The sequence below is a fragment of the Moschus berezovskii genome, chromosome 18 (genome assembly GCF_049115385.1).
Source record: "Moschus berezovskii isolate FMDL1 chromosome 18, NW_MosBer_1.0, whole genome shotgun sequence".
NCBI lineage: Eukaryota > Metazoa > Chordata > Mammalia > Artiodactyla > Moschidae > Moschus > Moschus berezovskii.
The window spans coordinates 43388731-43403530 of NC_142477.1; the positions used below are offsets into that span (position 1 = coordinate 43388731).

Consider the following 14800-nt stretch of genomic DNA (forward strand, 5'->3'; position numbering starts at 1 on the left):
ACACACTCAGCAACAGAATGGCGAACAGCAGCAAAAGCAGAACAGTCATATTACATCACACATATTGGGAGGAAACCCAGTAGGCTGTGGCTCCTGTAGAAGCAAGCTGAGACCTGAAAGAGTTAGGAGCTAAGGAAAAAAGCAAGTGAGCAATTAACTAATCTTGGAATGCATTCTAGGGCACCTTTTAAAGGTAAGGTTGCGGAGGCAGTGATGATCATGAAAACTCCTTTAAGGTCAGATTAAAGTTGCTAAATTCTTAATAAAATGGAAGCTACAAGTTGGGACAGCACACCTTGGCCACATTGCTATTTTATGCTAGTTACTCCAACACTTGTGCTGTTTAATTAATGTTCTGTTCTCTCACCAGTCCAACAAAGTTGGGATTGTCTTCACTTCAAGAAACTGTCTGGCAGAAACACCAGAAAGCAAGGCAGAAGACTTCAGAGCCCTGAAAAGTCAATGATCACCTAGGTGGGGATTAGAAACATTCTACTACCCTACAAGTGAGTTTACACTTGGCCTTCCTTTACAGTCTACTCAATCCCCTGCACTTGCACTTGGCCCTACAAACGTTCTTGTTGACTCAGACCTAGCTGTTCACTTAGCTGAGCACCTTAAAAAGCACACACAGCCTATGAGCTGGGCACCAAGAGTTAATATCACCTGAGAATCTGAAAAAGAAAAATGTATAGCTGAATCACTTTGCTGTAAAAAACTAACGCAACATTGTAAATCAAAAAACAAAAAACCACCTTTCCAAAATAGAATTCATTCAACTCGTGTCCTTTATGTTCTCACCAGTAATCCAAAGCCTATCATACAGGACGAACCACTCCACAAAGACCGTAGAGGTTAACATTGTTCTTATAGTAGCACAGATGGTACTTCTCAATGTCGTCTGCTTGAAGGAATCTTAGAATTCTGCTCGTAAAGGTCCGGTCCTATTAAGCAGTATCCCAACCCAGTTTAAAAGTGTTCCAAACCAGCCACTTCACAACAAGTAAACCTGACTTTCAGTTATCACATTCGCAAACCTATGTAAATCACTGATACAAGCCTATTAAAAATACCTTGGCACACCAGATATTTTTAAAAGCCAGAACATTTATTGTGTGACTAATCGTTGAAATCCTTAAGATGAACTGGATGCTGCAGCAGTCGCTCGCTTGGGTTTAGGTGTTGTTCCTTCACGGAATCCATGCCTGCATTGTGTTAAAAACAAGAATGGTTACTTCAGCAATGTCAACGTATACATTTCAATCTTTGTTAAAATATATTTTTATAGCTTATCTCAGTTAAATGATGAAATCAATATTGAATTCATAAGTTCAGACATTTATTTTTAGACCATCACTGATAAGCTGTGGTATTTTATTTACTTCCCTTTATTTTATTTACTTCCCTTTATTTACAACATATTTGGTTGTAGTGATCAGTATTTCCCCACCACTTATGATTCCTAAGGTTTCGGGAAAATGGGTTCTTAAATTATGGGTCAGATTTAGCTAAGGAAAAACGTGATCAATGATAGACATTTTCTCAACTGCTTAACTACAGTTTATGTCTTAACTCACTTAACATCTACTTGAAATGTATCTTGAGGAACACACAGGTTAAAACTGGCTTCAATTCATGCTCTTAACTCAGACTAGCAGACCACTGAACCCTAAGTCCATACTACTATATATTGGCCTTTAAGTGCAAAGGTCACTCCAACACACAAATACATCTAAGTGTGTTGTGTTTACACCCCCAAACTGTCTTGTGGTCTTTTAAACTGTGAAGATCTTGAATTAACAGGTCACAAATTCTGCTAAATATCCTACACAGCACAGGACAACCCCAGTCCCCAACACAGAAATCACCTCAATTGAGGTCTTACACCCCTCAACTGCTACCACTAAAATGCAGTTTCTCTGTAACACTACGTTGGGGCTGAAATTAAAACTCTAAAGCCTCTCTTTAAGTACAACAGTGTTCTACAGCAAGCAGACTTGCCCAAAGCCACAAAACTGAAGGCCTCAATTACATACTATCATCTTGACAAACTTTGGCAGGAAAACGAAATGTAGGTATGCAAATAAATGACATCATTTTCTGGAGTCTACCTCACAGTCCAGCCTATTCAGTGCGTACTTACTGTTCACAGATTCCTAAGTTCCAGACTGATCTGAAGGTTACGGTGGCAAAAGAAAAAGGATCCTAGCAACACCTCATCCCACAAACCAGGGTAGTTGAGGACCGTTATATAAGCTCATAGGCCCACCTATAACTGAAACGTAAAAACTGTACCTGAATCTGCGGTATACAATTTTTAGGTGCCTCATTCGACCAGTCCCGGTGGTATTTCGTCTTTTAGCTTTAGCACTCCAATTATCTTTAAAAAAAAAAAAAAAAAAAATTCAGGTTAAGATTCAAATTGTTGTCCCTACACACCCAGTACTCATTGTCTGTCAATATAATTAAAAATGCCTGCCTTGGCTTTAAACTCACTTTATGGATACACAGTCCATGGAATTCTCCAGGCCAGAATACTGGAATGGGTAGCCTTTCTTTTCTCCAGGGAATCTTCCCAACCCAAGGATCGAACCCAGGTCTGCACTGCAAGCTCAGCATACCAGCTGAGCCACAAGGTAAGCCCATACATGGAAGAGGAAATGGCAGCCCACTACAGTATTCTTGCCTGGGACAGCCATTGGATAGAGAAGCCTACTAAGCTAAAGATTATAGGGTTGGAAGAGTGAGACACAACTCAGCAACTAATCAACACAGTGGTATACAGATGTACAATTTTGCTAGGAACCAAATAACGTTCCAAGTCATGCCCCACGGAGGTACACAGGAAACAAGAGACTATTCTCAATCTCAAACAACGTTTATAAACATTAACTTACACTTTCTCTTTCGCTTGGCAGGGTAGCCACACTTGCCACAGGTCGACTTCTGAAGGTGGTAGGCCTTAGAGCCACAGCGGCGGCACAGCGTGTGCGTCTTATTCCGACGCTTTCCAAACGATGACGTTCCCTTCGTCTGCAAATTAAGGGGATAAATGTTTAAGTCTAGTCATTTCTATACACATGCTCAACATTTCCAGTTAAAGGAACTACTGATATAAATTAATGACAATCGCAAGAGCTGACTGCTAAATCGGTGACCACTATTAGAATTTCACATCATCTAAAGCCCCTGCAGGAGCTGCCCTGTTTTGAAACCTGCTACATTATTAAAAAGGAAAAAGAAAAATATAAAAGGCAAAAGAGGTAACACGGTTTTCCTACCTACTCTTACTACAAAATCTAAGAGCTTCTGCCCAGGGACCGTCGCCAACTATTCTTTTGTTTACAGAGTCAAATACCCCGAAACCATGCCCCTTCCATCAGTTCCCACTGGCCGGCAGGGCTGTGTGGGCTCCCCAAAAGTCAGACAGAAGAAAGGGGCCTGGAGCAGCTGCAGCTCCACGACGGCAGGCTCAGCATCCCCACATCAAAGTTATGAGCCATTCTCGCGCCTCTCGAAAGCTGCCTTCCCTGCCCACCGGCTCCTCTTATCCGAAAGCTTCCAGGGCCCCCACGGATTGCATGGGGCACAGTTCAGGGAGTGAGGATGAAAGCCGATGACGAGAGCCCCAAGAAACCACTCACCATCTTCCTTCTGCCGCCGATACCAAAGAGGCCGGAAGAGCAAGCACTTCCGCTATATTGCGCTCAGAAGCTTCCGCCCAGGGAAGCACTTCCGGCGGGGCGCGGTGCACTGCTCTCAAGTGTCCGTCACCGCAGTGTGGGTGGGTTCGAGAGGAGGATCGCGGAGCCAGTTAGGGCCAATAGAGAGTTCAGCAGAGCGGAACTCACAACTTTCTGGGGAAGCGATTGGGCGTATACCCTCCGGACCCGCCTTTCCCTGCAGCAAACTTTTAGACCGGAACTCGACTACCTACCCTCCTGTTGTTTCCCTTCGGTCTTTACGAGTCTTCTATCAGTGCTAAGGCTACATCGCGGATTCCGGTTTCCTGCTGCTGCTGCTAAGTCGCTTCAGTCGTGTCCGACTCTGTGCGACCCCAGAGATCGTCTCTGGGGTCGCACAGAGTCGGACACGGTGGGAAATGTGGGTAGAGAGGCTCCCCTGCTTGGGGTGCAGGCGCTAGCTCAGCCCTCCGGCGTCTGTGTAGGGTTGGGGGTTGGGCTGGTGTGCTTCTCCAGGTTCGTCTGTACTCCGGCCTGAAGCTTTTGACTGACTGAGCCTCACAGGCTCCGCGGTAAAGGAGACCCGGGTTCCGTCCCTGGGTGGTGAAATTCTCCTGGAGGATGAAGTGGCAACCCGCTCCCAGACCGAAGGACGGAGGAGCCTGGTGGGCTAGTCCATTGGATCGCAAAGAGTCTGTTGCGACTAAGCTATTGAGCACAATCCTCATTTGCTAGGAGGACATAGCTGGGCTCAGAATATGAAGAGAAAGGCAGAAAATGCTTTTTTAAACTGTAATAATAAGCATATGGTTTGATCTCCCATTTTACTAAGCCAAGGAATCAGACGTGGAACTTGTTAACAAGTTCCCTAAACTCTAACGTGAGGAAATACGCTTTGACAGCTTTGGGTAGGGCCTGGAGCATGTGTAGTCCAAAACACTTTAAAGTGTTAATATTGGTGCTTCCCAGACCTTTTTGATCCAAACGCTTAGTTCAATTGCAACCTTCTTCCGAGGAAAGCCCCCACCCTTGCAAAAGGGTAAAATACCCAATCATTTACGAGTTAGCAGGAAAAAACAATCCTAAACGCGTGCTGCCTAAGGGAAGCAATTAGTGACCTAACACTTGTGAAATATTGGCAAAAGTAATTAACTTCTAGGCTTCACTGATAGCTCAACTAGTAAACAATCCACCTGCAATGCAGGAGACCCTGGTTGGATCCCTGGGTTGGGAGGATCGCTGGAGAAGGGATAGACTACCCATTCAAGTATTCTTGGGCTTCCCTGGTGGCTCCGAGGGCAAAGAATCTGCCCCCCCCCCGCCCCCGCCCAATGCGGGAGACCTGGGTTCTTTCCCTGAGTTGGAAAGACCCGCTGGAGGAGGGACTCCAGTGTTCTTGCCTGGAGAATTCCCACGGACGGAGGAAGAAGCCTGGCGGGCTACAGTCTATGGAGTCGCAAAAAGTGGGACACGACTGAGCGTTTTTCACACAATTAAAAGAACAAAATGAGGTCTAGGAGTTAGGAGGTTAAATTTTGGACAGGTTAACAGTTGATACGTTCCTAGTAAGCACTAGACTTCTAGGAACTGGGAAGAGCAAGAGGACAGAGTTGCTATTCTTATGGAAATGGTAGATGGGGAATGGGGCGTTCAGGGGTTGATCCCTCCAGCAGAGAGAGAATGAGAAGACCAACATTTGAGTGTTTGAAACAAACTGCAGTTCAGGTTAGACTTAACTGGATTAGGTACTGTATTAGTTCCCCGTTGCCATTCTAACAATTTACCACAAACTTAATGGCTTAAGACAAAACATTTAACCAGCTAGTATAAAGTTTCAGTTATGCAACATGCAAGAGATCAGTACAATATTATATCTACAGTTGAAAATACTGTATTTACTTAAGGACAACAATCAAACCACGAATTAGTCTTTAACCTACAGCCAATCAAGTCATTTCCTTTCTTTGCTTCCACACTTTATAAATTCCCCTGGCTCCTAGAATGCTACTAACCACTTCCAGTTTGGTGCTGCCCTTCTTGGGTAGATTTTTGCTTAAACTTAAGTTTTGGATGCCTGTTTATCTTTTAATAATCGCTTGTGAGTGCTTTGGCTCCACCCAGATCATTCTCATCTCAAGGTCAGCTGATTAGCAACATTAGTTGTCCTTTGGTGTAAACTAGTATTTTCACAGGTTGTGGAGATTAGAACATAGTCATCTTTCGGGGAGAGCATTATTTTGCTTAGCACAGGTATTAAATGAGATCAGCGGAGACACACCATTGAGCCCAGGTTAGTGTGCCTGAGGCATAGTGAGGCCAAAGAAACTGAAACTGGAGTTTAGAGTAGACAAAGGTTTTGCAAACACCAACCAAGGAGGTCTGCATAGCTCCTGCTCAGAAAAGTGAACTGTCTGATGGTTTTCAGGGGAGAGGTTTTGTTATGTTTTAGTTTTTAATTAATTTTTTGGCTGTTCGATGGAGCTTGCAGGATCTTAGTTTTTGGACCAGGGATTGAATTGAACCTGGGCCTTCAGCAGTGCAAGGACAGAGTACCAGCCACTGGACCCTCAAGGAATTCCCTTAGGGAAGTCTTTAAAGACCAGGTAAGGGCTGCGGGGGCATGTGACTTCCTTCTAGTTGGTTGACGGTGAGGTAAGAGGGTGATGTTCCAAGAAACTTGTGCACAGCCATCCTCCACCTGAGTGGAGGTGGGAGTTGGGGGTGACAGGGAGGGAGCTTAGTTGCTATCAGTTCAGTACAATTCAGTCGCTCAGTCGTGTCCAACTCATTGCAACCCCATGAATTGCAGCATGCCAGGCCTCCCTGTCCATCACCAACTCCCAGAGTTGACCCAAACTCATGTGCATCGAGTCGGTGATGCCATCCAGCCATCTCATTCTCTGTCGTCCCCTTCTCCTCCTGCCCCCAATCCCTCCCAGCATAAGGGTCTTTTCCAAAGTCAACTCTTCGCATGAGGTGGCCAAAGTATTGGAGTTTCAGCCTCAGCATCAGTCCTTCCAATGAACACCCAGGACTGATCTCCTTTAGGATGGACTAGTTGGATCTCCTTGCAGTCCAAGGGACTCTCAAGAGTCTTCTCCAACAACACAGTTCAAAAGCATCAATTCTTCGGCGCTCAGCTTTTTTCACAGTCCAACTCTCACATCCATACATGACCACTGGAAAAACCATAGCCTTGACTAAACGGACCTTTGTTGGCAAAGTAATGTTTCTGCTCTTTAATATGCTATCTAGGTTGATCTAACTTTCCTTCCAAGGAGTAAGTGTCTTTTAATTTCATGGCTGCAGTCAGCATCTGCAGTGATTTTGAAGCCCAAGAAAATAAAGTCTGACACTGTTTCCACTGTTTCCCCATCGATTTCCCAGGAAGTGATGGGACCAGATGCCATGATCTTAGTTTTCTGAATGTTGGGTTTTAAGCCAACTTTTTCACTCCTCTTTCACTTTCATCAAGAAATTTTTTAGTTCCTCTTCACTTTCTGCCATAAGGGTGGTGTCATCTGCATATCTAAGGTGATTGATATTTCTCCCGGCAATCTTGATTCCAGCTTGTGGAATTGCAGCACAGTGTTTCTCATGATGTACTCTGCATATAAGTTAAATAAGCAGGGTGACAAGATACAGCCTTGACGTACTCCTTTTCCTATTTGGAACTAGTCTGTTGTTCCGTGTCCAGTTCTAACTGTTGCTTCCTGACCTGCATACAGGTTTCTGAAGAGGCGGGTCAGGTGGTCTGGTATTCCCATCTCTTTCAGAATGTTCCACAGTTTCTTGTGATCCACACAGTCAAAGGCTTTGGCATAGTGAATGAAGCAGAAATAGATGTTTTTCTGGAACTCTCTTGCTTTTTTGATAGCAGAACTCAAAGATTTGTATCGGATTATTATGTATACCCATTGGGGAGTAACTGGGGCTCTCCTTTATTGCTGTACTGTTGTTTCTTAACTGCTTTTCTTTTAAAATAATTTTTTAAAATTATTTTTGGCTATGCTGGGTCTTCGTTCCTGTGTGGGCTTTTCTCCAGTTTTGGCTCGCAGAGACTACTCACTTGCTGTGTTCAGTCTTCTTATTGCAGTGGCTTCTCTTGTTGCAGAGCATGGCACACAGACTTCAGTAGTTGCGGCTGCTGGGCTCTAGAGAACAGGCTCAATATTTGTGGAGCATGTGCTTAGTTGCCCCTTGGCATGTGGGATCTTCCAGGACCAGGGGAGATCTGTGTCTTCTGCACTGGCAGGCGGATTCTTTACCACTGAGCCACCAGGGAAGTCCCTTTACTACCTTTCTTTTGTTTATGCAGTCCCTCACTTCCTTAACAAGTAACTGAACAGTTAACTGTTTCAACTGTCTGCCCTTTGGAACACAAGAAAGATCTTGAAGGCTGAAACCTTTTTCTTAAAAACAAGAGAGATGTGGAAAGGCTTGTGTACCCAGGAGGCTCCTACAGGGTCCTACTCAGTTTCGGAAAGAATAGGACAGGTGACAACCACTGAGGAGTCGAACTGTGAAGCAGGCACTGGGTGACAGTCTCTTTTACCCCAAATGGTCAGGGTGAAAAATTTCCGCTTTCCCTTCTTGGTGTGCTTGAAACCACACCATTCTAACCCTGGTCAGGCAGGCCCTTGGCTCTGTAGAGGTCTATCAAGCCAGTTTAGTACCCCCGGATTTTTATCCAGATGCCAAGTTTAGGTCAGGAGTAGACTGACTTCTGAAACAGATGACCTCTGCTGTTACCTGGGTATTTGCCCTATGGCATTTTGCCTTTTGGTAGACAGTGATGGAGACAGCAGAAGTCTTGCATCTGTTGTTCTGATCCAATTCAGTTCTTTTAATTTGACCTGTCTTTTCCCTCTACAATAGGTGAAATTACTGTTGACTTTTATCTTTAAGAGTTCCTTGGTGGCTCAGAAGGTAAAGAATCTGCCTGCAAAGCAGGAGACCTAGGTTGGATCCCTGGATTGGGAAGATCCCCTGGAGAAGGAAATTGCAACCCACTCTAGTATTCTTGCCTGGAGAATTCCATGGACAGAGGAACCAGGTGGGCTACAGTCCACAGGGTTGCAAAGAGGCGGACACCACTGAGCGACTAACTAACTTCATCTTCAAAAAATCACATAACTTAAACTCCTAGCTGCAAACAAAAATTTTACTCCTGTTTCATTGTATTTAATTTGAGGGATGTATTTTCAAATACATCAAATACATACCCTTCCCCCACCTCACTTCTATTTGCATTCTGAGCTTGTGCAATGCACATTTCCTGTTACCAAGGAACTGAATTTAAACTGCCTTCGTTAAATTTAAATTTTACTGTGAAATATCCAACTTCAAAGAAAAACTTTTTTCCCCATCATCTTTGAAAGCTGGAGCAGGTTATTGTGGGAGAGGACGGTATTTGGGGGACCAGTGGAGAGGACATCCAGTTTGAGAAACTGGTTATTAGAATACCTTACCAACCAACTTGAATATATAAGAAAAGTTAGCAAATTTACTAAAATGGACAATCAGATTGTTAATATTAAGTAGGGTACATCTCTTGAAACCCATACCTTTGTGACACATTGTAAAACTCTTAACCTAAAGTTAATTTTTAATGTCATATAAGGCTTTTCTTATTCTTTTTCAACCTTCAGTTAAATTCAGTTCAGTTCAGTCACTCAGTCGTGTCTGACTCTCTGCGACCCCATGAGTCACAGCACGCCAGGCATCCTTGTCCATCACCAACTCCCAGAGTTTACCCAAACTCATGTCCATCAAGCCAGTGTTGCCATCCAGCCATCTCATCCTCTCTCGTCCCCTTCTCCTCCTGCTCCCAATCCCTCCCAGCATCAGGGTCTTTTCTAATGAGTCAACTCTTCACATGAGGTGGCCAAAGTATTAGAGTTTCAGCTTCAGCATCAGTCCTTTCAACCTTAGGGTCCCTAAAATGTAATGAATCATAATCCTTGGTTTCTAATACTTTAACCAAGTGGAGCCCTGTGGGACTTCCAAGCATGGGGTCTTTCTATCCCCCATTTCTTGTAGGCAAGACTCCAGCCATTATTTTCCCTGAGTTCCAAAGGGCATATTTGAACAATTCTAATCAAGAGTGTCTCTGGTGTCTCAGTTGGTAAAGAATCTGCCTACAATGCAGGAGACCTGGGTTCAATCCCTGGGTTGGAAAGATCCCCTGGAGAATGAAGTGGCAACCCATTCCCACTTGCTTGTCTGGAAGATCAGAAGGACAGAGGAGCCTGGCGGGCTACAGTCCATGGGTTCAAAAAGAGTGGGACACAGCTTAGCTACTAAACCTCCACAATCAAGGGAGAGGCAGCCAGGAAACCACCGGAAGCAAGACTAAAGGGACCGGAGAAGCTCATCAGGATTAGGAAACTGACCACCTGAGATGAAATTAAGGTGGTGCAAACTCTGCTTACACCCTACTCTTGTCAGAGACCCCACCTTTGAAACCCCCTCTTATAAAAAACCCCTCATCAAGTTCTCTTGGGTAGAGACACTCAGTTTTTTGATGCAGAAGTCCTCCTTTGCCTGGCAAAGTAATTCACCCAAAACTTTGTCTTTGGGATTTGAGGGATTTGATTTGGCACTGGTGTCCAGAGAGGTGGCACTTTCAATAAAACTACATGCTCAGCATTAGTCCAAGTGTTTGGAAGGAAGAGCCAGTTCTGACTCCATGATAGATCTGTTTCTTTGATTTTAACCTTTGTTTTTTAGTTGCTTTTGTTACTATTGTTCAGTCACTCAGTTGTGTCCATTCTTTGTGACCCCATGGACTACAGCACACCAGGCTTTCCTGTCCAACCATCTCATCCTCTGTCATCCCCTTCTCCTTGTGCCTTCAATCTTTCCCAGCATCAGGATCTTTTCCAATGAGTCAGCTCTTTGCATTAGGTGACCAAATTATTGGAGCTTCAGCTTCAGCATCAGTTCTTACAATAAATATTCAGGGTTGATTTCCTTTTGGATTGACTGACTTGTTATTATAATTATATATAATGGTCTGCCTCAGGGAACCCTGCCCCTTGTTCAGCTAACAGGGAGATAATCTGACCCTGCTCACCTGTGAATGGCTGCGAGAATGAAGAGATGAACAGATCCCCTCCCTGAGGTTGACCATTCAAGAGTATTTCAAGATAAAGGATTTTTTACTTCCTCAACTCCTAACCCTTCTATAAGAGAACCTGGCATCCAGACTCCAACAAGATTTTTATTTTGAGATATTATTCTGCCATCTTCTCTGTCAGCTGGCTTTCCAAATAAAGTTGTATTCCTTGCCTCAATACTTCGTCTCTCAGAGTCATTGGCCTGTCATATGGTGAGCAGAGCAGGCTTGGATTCAGTAACACAAATATGGTATACTTTCAGTTATATGTTTAACTGTTTACCTTTAATAATATAATAAACACCTATAAACTCATCCCCAGATGATACCATATGTCTAACTCCATAATTTCCCTGTCCCCCAATCCCATCCCATCCCCAGCCTCCCCCAACTAAGGTAGCCATCCTTCTGAATTTCATTTCCTTCTCATTTCTTGTAATTATATCAATTCCATTTCAGTTCGGTTGCTCAGTCATGTCCAACTCTTTGTGACCCCATGGACTGCAGCATCCCAGGCTTCCCTGTCCATCACCAACTCCCAGAACTTACTCAAACTCATGTCCATTGAGTTGGTGATGTCATCCAGCCATCTTATCTTCTGTCATTCCCTTCTCCTCATGCCTTCAATCTTGCCCAACATCAGGGTCTTTTCCAATGAGTCAGTTCTTTGCATAAGGTGGCCAAAGCATTGGAGTTTCAGCTTTAGCATCAGTCCTTCGAATGAATATTCAAGACTGATTTTCTTTAGGATTGACTGGTTTGATCTCCTTGCAGTCCAAGGGACTCTCAAGAGTCTTTTCCAACACCATGTTTTCAAAAGCATCAATACTTTGATGCTCCGCCTTCTTTATGGTCCAACTCTCACATCCACACATGACTACTGGAAAAACCATAGCTTTGCCTAGACGGACCTTTGTTGGCAGAATGATGTCTCTGCTTTTTAATATGCTGTCTAGGTTTGTCATAGTTTTTATTCCAAGGAGCTGTTCAGTTCAGTCGCTGAGTCGTGTCTGACTCTGCAACCCCTTGGACTGCAGCACGCCAGGCTTCCCTGTCCATCACCAATTCCTGGAGCTTACTCAAACTCACATCCATTGAGTCGGTGATGCCATCCAACCATCTCATCCTCTGTCGTCCCCTTCTCCTCCCATCTTCAATCTTTCCCAGCATCAGGGTCTTCTCAAATGAGTCAGTTCTTTGCATCAGATGGCCAAAGTATAGGAGTTTCAACTTCAGCATCAGTCCTTCTAATGAATATTCAGGACTGATTTCCTTTAGGATGGACTGGTTGGATCTCCTTGCAGTCCAAGGGACTCTCAAGAGTCTTCTCCAATACCACAGTTCAAAAGCATCAATTCTTCTGCGCTCAGCTTTCTTTATAGTCCAACTCTCACATCCATACATGACTACTGGAGAAACCATAGCTTTCACTAGACAGATTGTTGGCAAACTAATGACTCTGCTTTTTAGTATGCTGCCTAGGTTGTTCAGAGCTTTTCTTCCAAGGAACAAGTGTCTTAATTTCATGGCTGCAGTCACCATCTGCAGTGATTTTGGAGACCCCCAAAATAAAGTCTGTCACTGTTTCCCCATCTATTTGCCGTGAAGTGATGGGACCGAATGCCATGATCTTAGTTTTCTGAATGTTGAGTTTTAAGCCAACTTTTTCACTCTCCTCTCACTTTCATCAAGAGGCTTTTTAGTTCTTCATTTTCTGCCATAAGGGTGGTGTCATCTGCATATCTGAGGTTATTGATATTTCTCCCACTGATCTTGATCTCCAAGGAGCAAGTGTCTTTTAATTTCAAGGCTGCAATCAACATCTGCAGTGATTTTGTAGCCCAAGAAAATAAAGTCTCTCACTGTTTCCATTGATTCCATGTGTATTCCTAAAATCTCTATGTGTCTGTATTTCCATTATTTTGAGCCTTTTAGGAGGGTGCTATGCTGCATATAATATTTGGGAACTTAAAATCTCCCCTTAATGCTATTATGATTTATCTATACTGTGGGTCACTGAAATTCATTCTTTTTGAATGCTGTCTTTCACATTACATGAAATACTACAGTTTGCTCATCCAGTATTCTGTTGATATTTATATTGTTTTCAGGTTCTTGTGAACTATAACTGAAAATAAAAACCAATCAGATAACTTTTTAGAAAATTAAATTCTGTTGATAACAAAAAAGTATTAAATAGAAATGTTTAAAGTAGAAAGTTTGAATACTGCTGTTATTATATCACCGTGAGGCAGGAGACAGATAGGCCCCAGGCTAGGCATTTACAACTGGCCTCCTGTTTACATATCTCTGGTCAGGAAAAAAGAGGGCTTCAGACCAGACACTTGCAACTAGCCTCCTGTTTGCATTTCCTGAAACAGGACAGGTGGGTTCCAGGTTAGTTACTTAGCCATCCTCCTGTGTGCCCTCCAGAAATGGAAGTAACAACAGATGCAAGGTGAGCAGTCAGGCTTTGTCTCCAGGGACAGAGAAGGGTTAAACCTTGCTTAAGCAAAGAATCAGGAAGTCATATATTTCCCATCCTTGGGGGAAGGGAGACATTTCATGTGGGCAGAAAGGCTCCTTGGGGGTCAAAAAGGAGGGGATGCCACCGCAAAATATGTGATGTCTGATGCACATTCCTGGGAAATAGATGGAAAAACAGTGGAAACAGTGTCAGACTTTATTTTTTTGGGCTCCAAAATCACTGCGGATGCTGATTGCAGCCATGAAATTAAAAGACGCTTACTCCTTGGAAGGAAAGTTATGACCAACCTTGATAGTATATTAAAAAGCAGAGACATTACTTTCTCAACAAAGGTCCATCTAGTCAAGGCTATGGTTTTTCCCGTGGTCATGTATGGATGTGAGAGTTGGACTGTGAAGAAAGCTGATCGCCGAAGAATTGATGCTTTGAACTGTGGTGTTAGAGAAGACTCTTGAGAGTCCCTTGGACTGCAAGGAGATCCAACCAGTCCATTCTAAAGGAGATCAATCCTGGGTGTTCATTGGAAGGACTGATGCTGAAGCTGAAACTGCAATACTTTGGCCACCTCATGCGACGAGTTGACTCACTGGGAAAGACTCTGATGCTGGGAAAGGTTGGGGGCGGGAGGAGAAGGGGACGACCGAGAATGAGATGGCTGGATGGCATCACCGACTCTGTGGACATGAGTTTGAGTGAGCTCCGGGAGTTGGTGATGGACAGGGAGGCCTGGCGTGCTGTGGTTCATGGGGTCGCGGAGAGTCAGACACGACTGAGCGACTGAACTGAACTGAACTGGTGCACATTCCTGAGTTGTTTTACAGATACTGTAACTGCTACCAGTGGGGAAAAGCCAACTGCATGATGAACAGACTGTAGCCATAACATAAACTGTTCCATCTTGAGCAATACTGAATCTATGGCCAGTGCAATTCCAAGAACTGGCCTTAAGAGAATGGGGTTAACTCTGTGGCTCATAATGAGGTAGAAATTGTTAGGCAGTCAGTGTAGAGTCAGAGCCTTGGTTCTTTTTTAAATTTCTATTTTAATTCTCTCACATAAGCATTTTGCTGTTAGCCCAAAGCTATATTTACTGCTCCAGTTTCTAGGCATTCGGAGGAATGCCTCCCTCGTCTGGAGGGTCACAAAACATTCTGACCCAGGACAAGACAATCGTTAACTGCTGTCCAGTTTATCAAGGAGAAAAACTGCAGGTGGACCATTAGCTCCTAAACATACATTTGGTATCTAAGTAATGGCCTGGGGTCTTGAAAAAGGGTCAAGGGATGGTGTCACAATGTCTAGAGAAACTGAGGAACTGGAAACCAAAAAAAAAGCCATAAAAATGGCAAATTGGACATTGCCACATTTAATCTGATTGGTCAGAAATGACATGCTTCTGGCCCAGAGCCTACCAAAAACGAACAGATCAATTCTAATAAAGATGTAAAAACTGCTGTTATACCTGTCTTTGGGGTCTCTTCACCCCTTCTCGCTGTCTATGCTGAGGGC

The 14800-nt window shown here is 43.8% G+C and overlaps 1 protein-coding gene and 1 non-coding gene across 2 annotated transcripts; both read right to left on the reverse strand.

The window, feature by feature from the left end:
* Positions 1 to 1087: 1087 nt before the first annotated feature.
* Positions 1088 to 4607, reverse strand: RPL37 (ribosomal protein L37). Its single transcript, XM_088827583.1, has 5 exons — positions 4530 to 4607; positions 3526 to 3654; positions 2898 to 3033; positions 2296 to 2380; positions 1088 to 1205 (listed from the first exon to the last, which is right to left on the reverse strand). Exons 1-5 carry the CDS (start codon positions 4605 to 4607, stop codon positions 1136 to 1138), a joined length of 498 nt encoding a protein of 165 aa, XP_088683709.1. The 3' UTR covers positions 1088 to 1135.
* On the reverse strand, positions 1287 to 1366 carry LOC129553426 (small nucleolar RNA SNORD72). Its single transcript, XR_008685456.2, has one exon. It is a non-coding gene; the product is annotated as a small nucleolar RNA SNORD72 (small nucleolar RNA).
* Positions 4608 to 14800: the final 10193 nt, after the last annotated feature.

What these genes read in the sequence shown, in the direction of transcription:
- RPL37 (XM_088827583.1), bottom strand. Translation starts at nt 4,607, where the DNA reads ATGCTCCAGGCCCTACCCAAAGCTGTCAAAGCGTATTTCCTCACGTTA. An exon ending in GGAGCCGGTGGGCAGGGAAG is followed by an intron (nt 3,034 to 3,525) that starts GCAGCTTTCGAG and finishes CTTAATTTGCAG; the next exon opens with ACGAAGGGAACGTCATCGTT. An exon ending in ATTGTATACCGCAGATTCAG is followed by an intron (nt 1,206 to 2,295) that starts GTACAGTTTTTA and finishes AACACAATGCAG; the next exon opens with GCATGGATTCCGTGAAGGAA.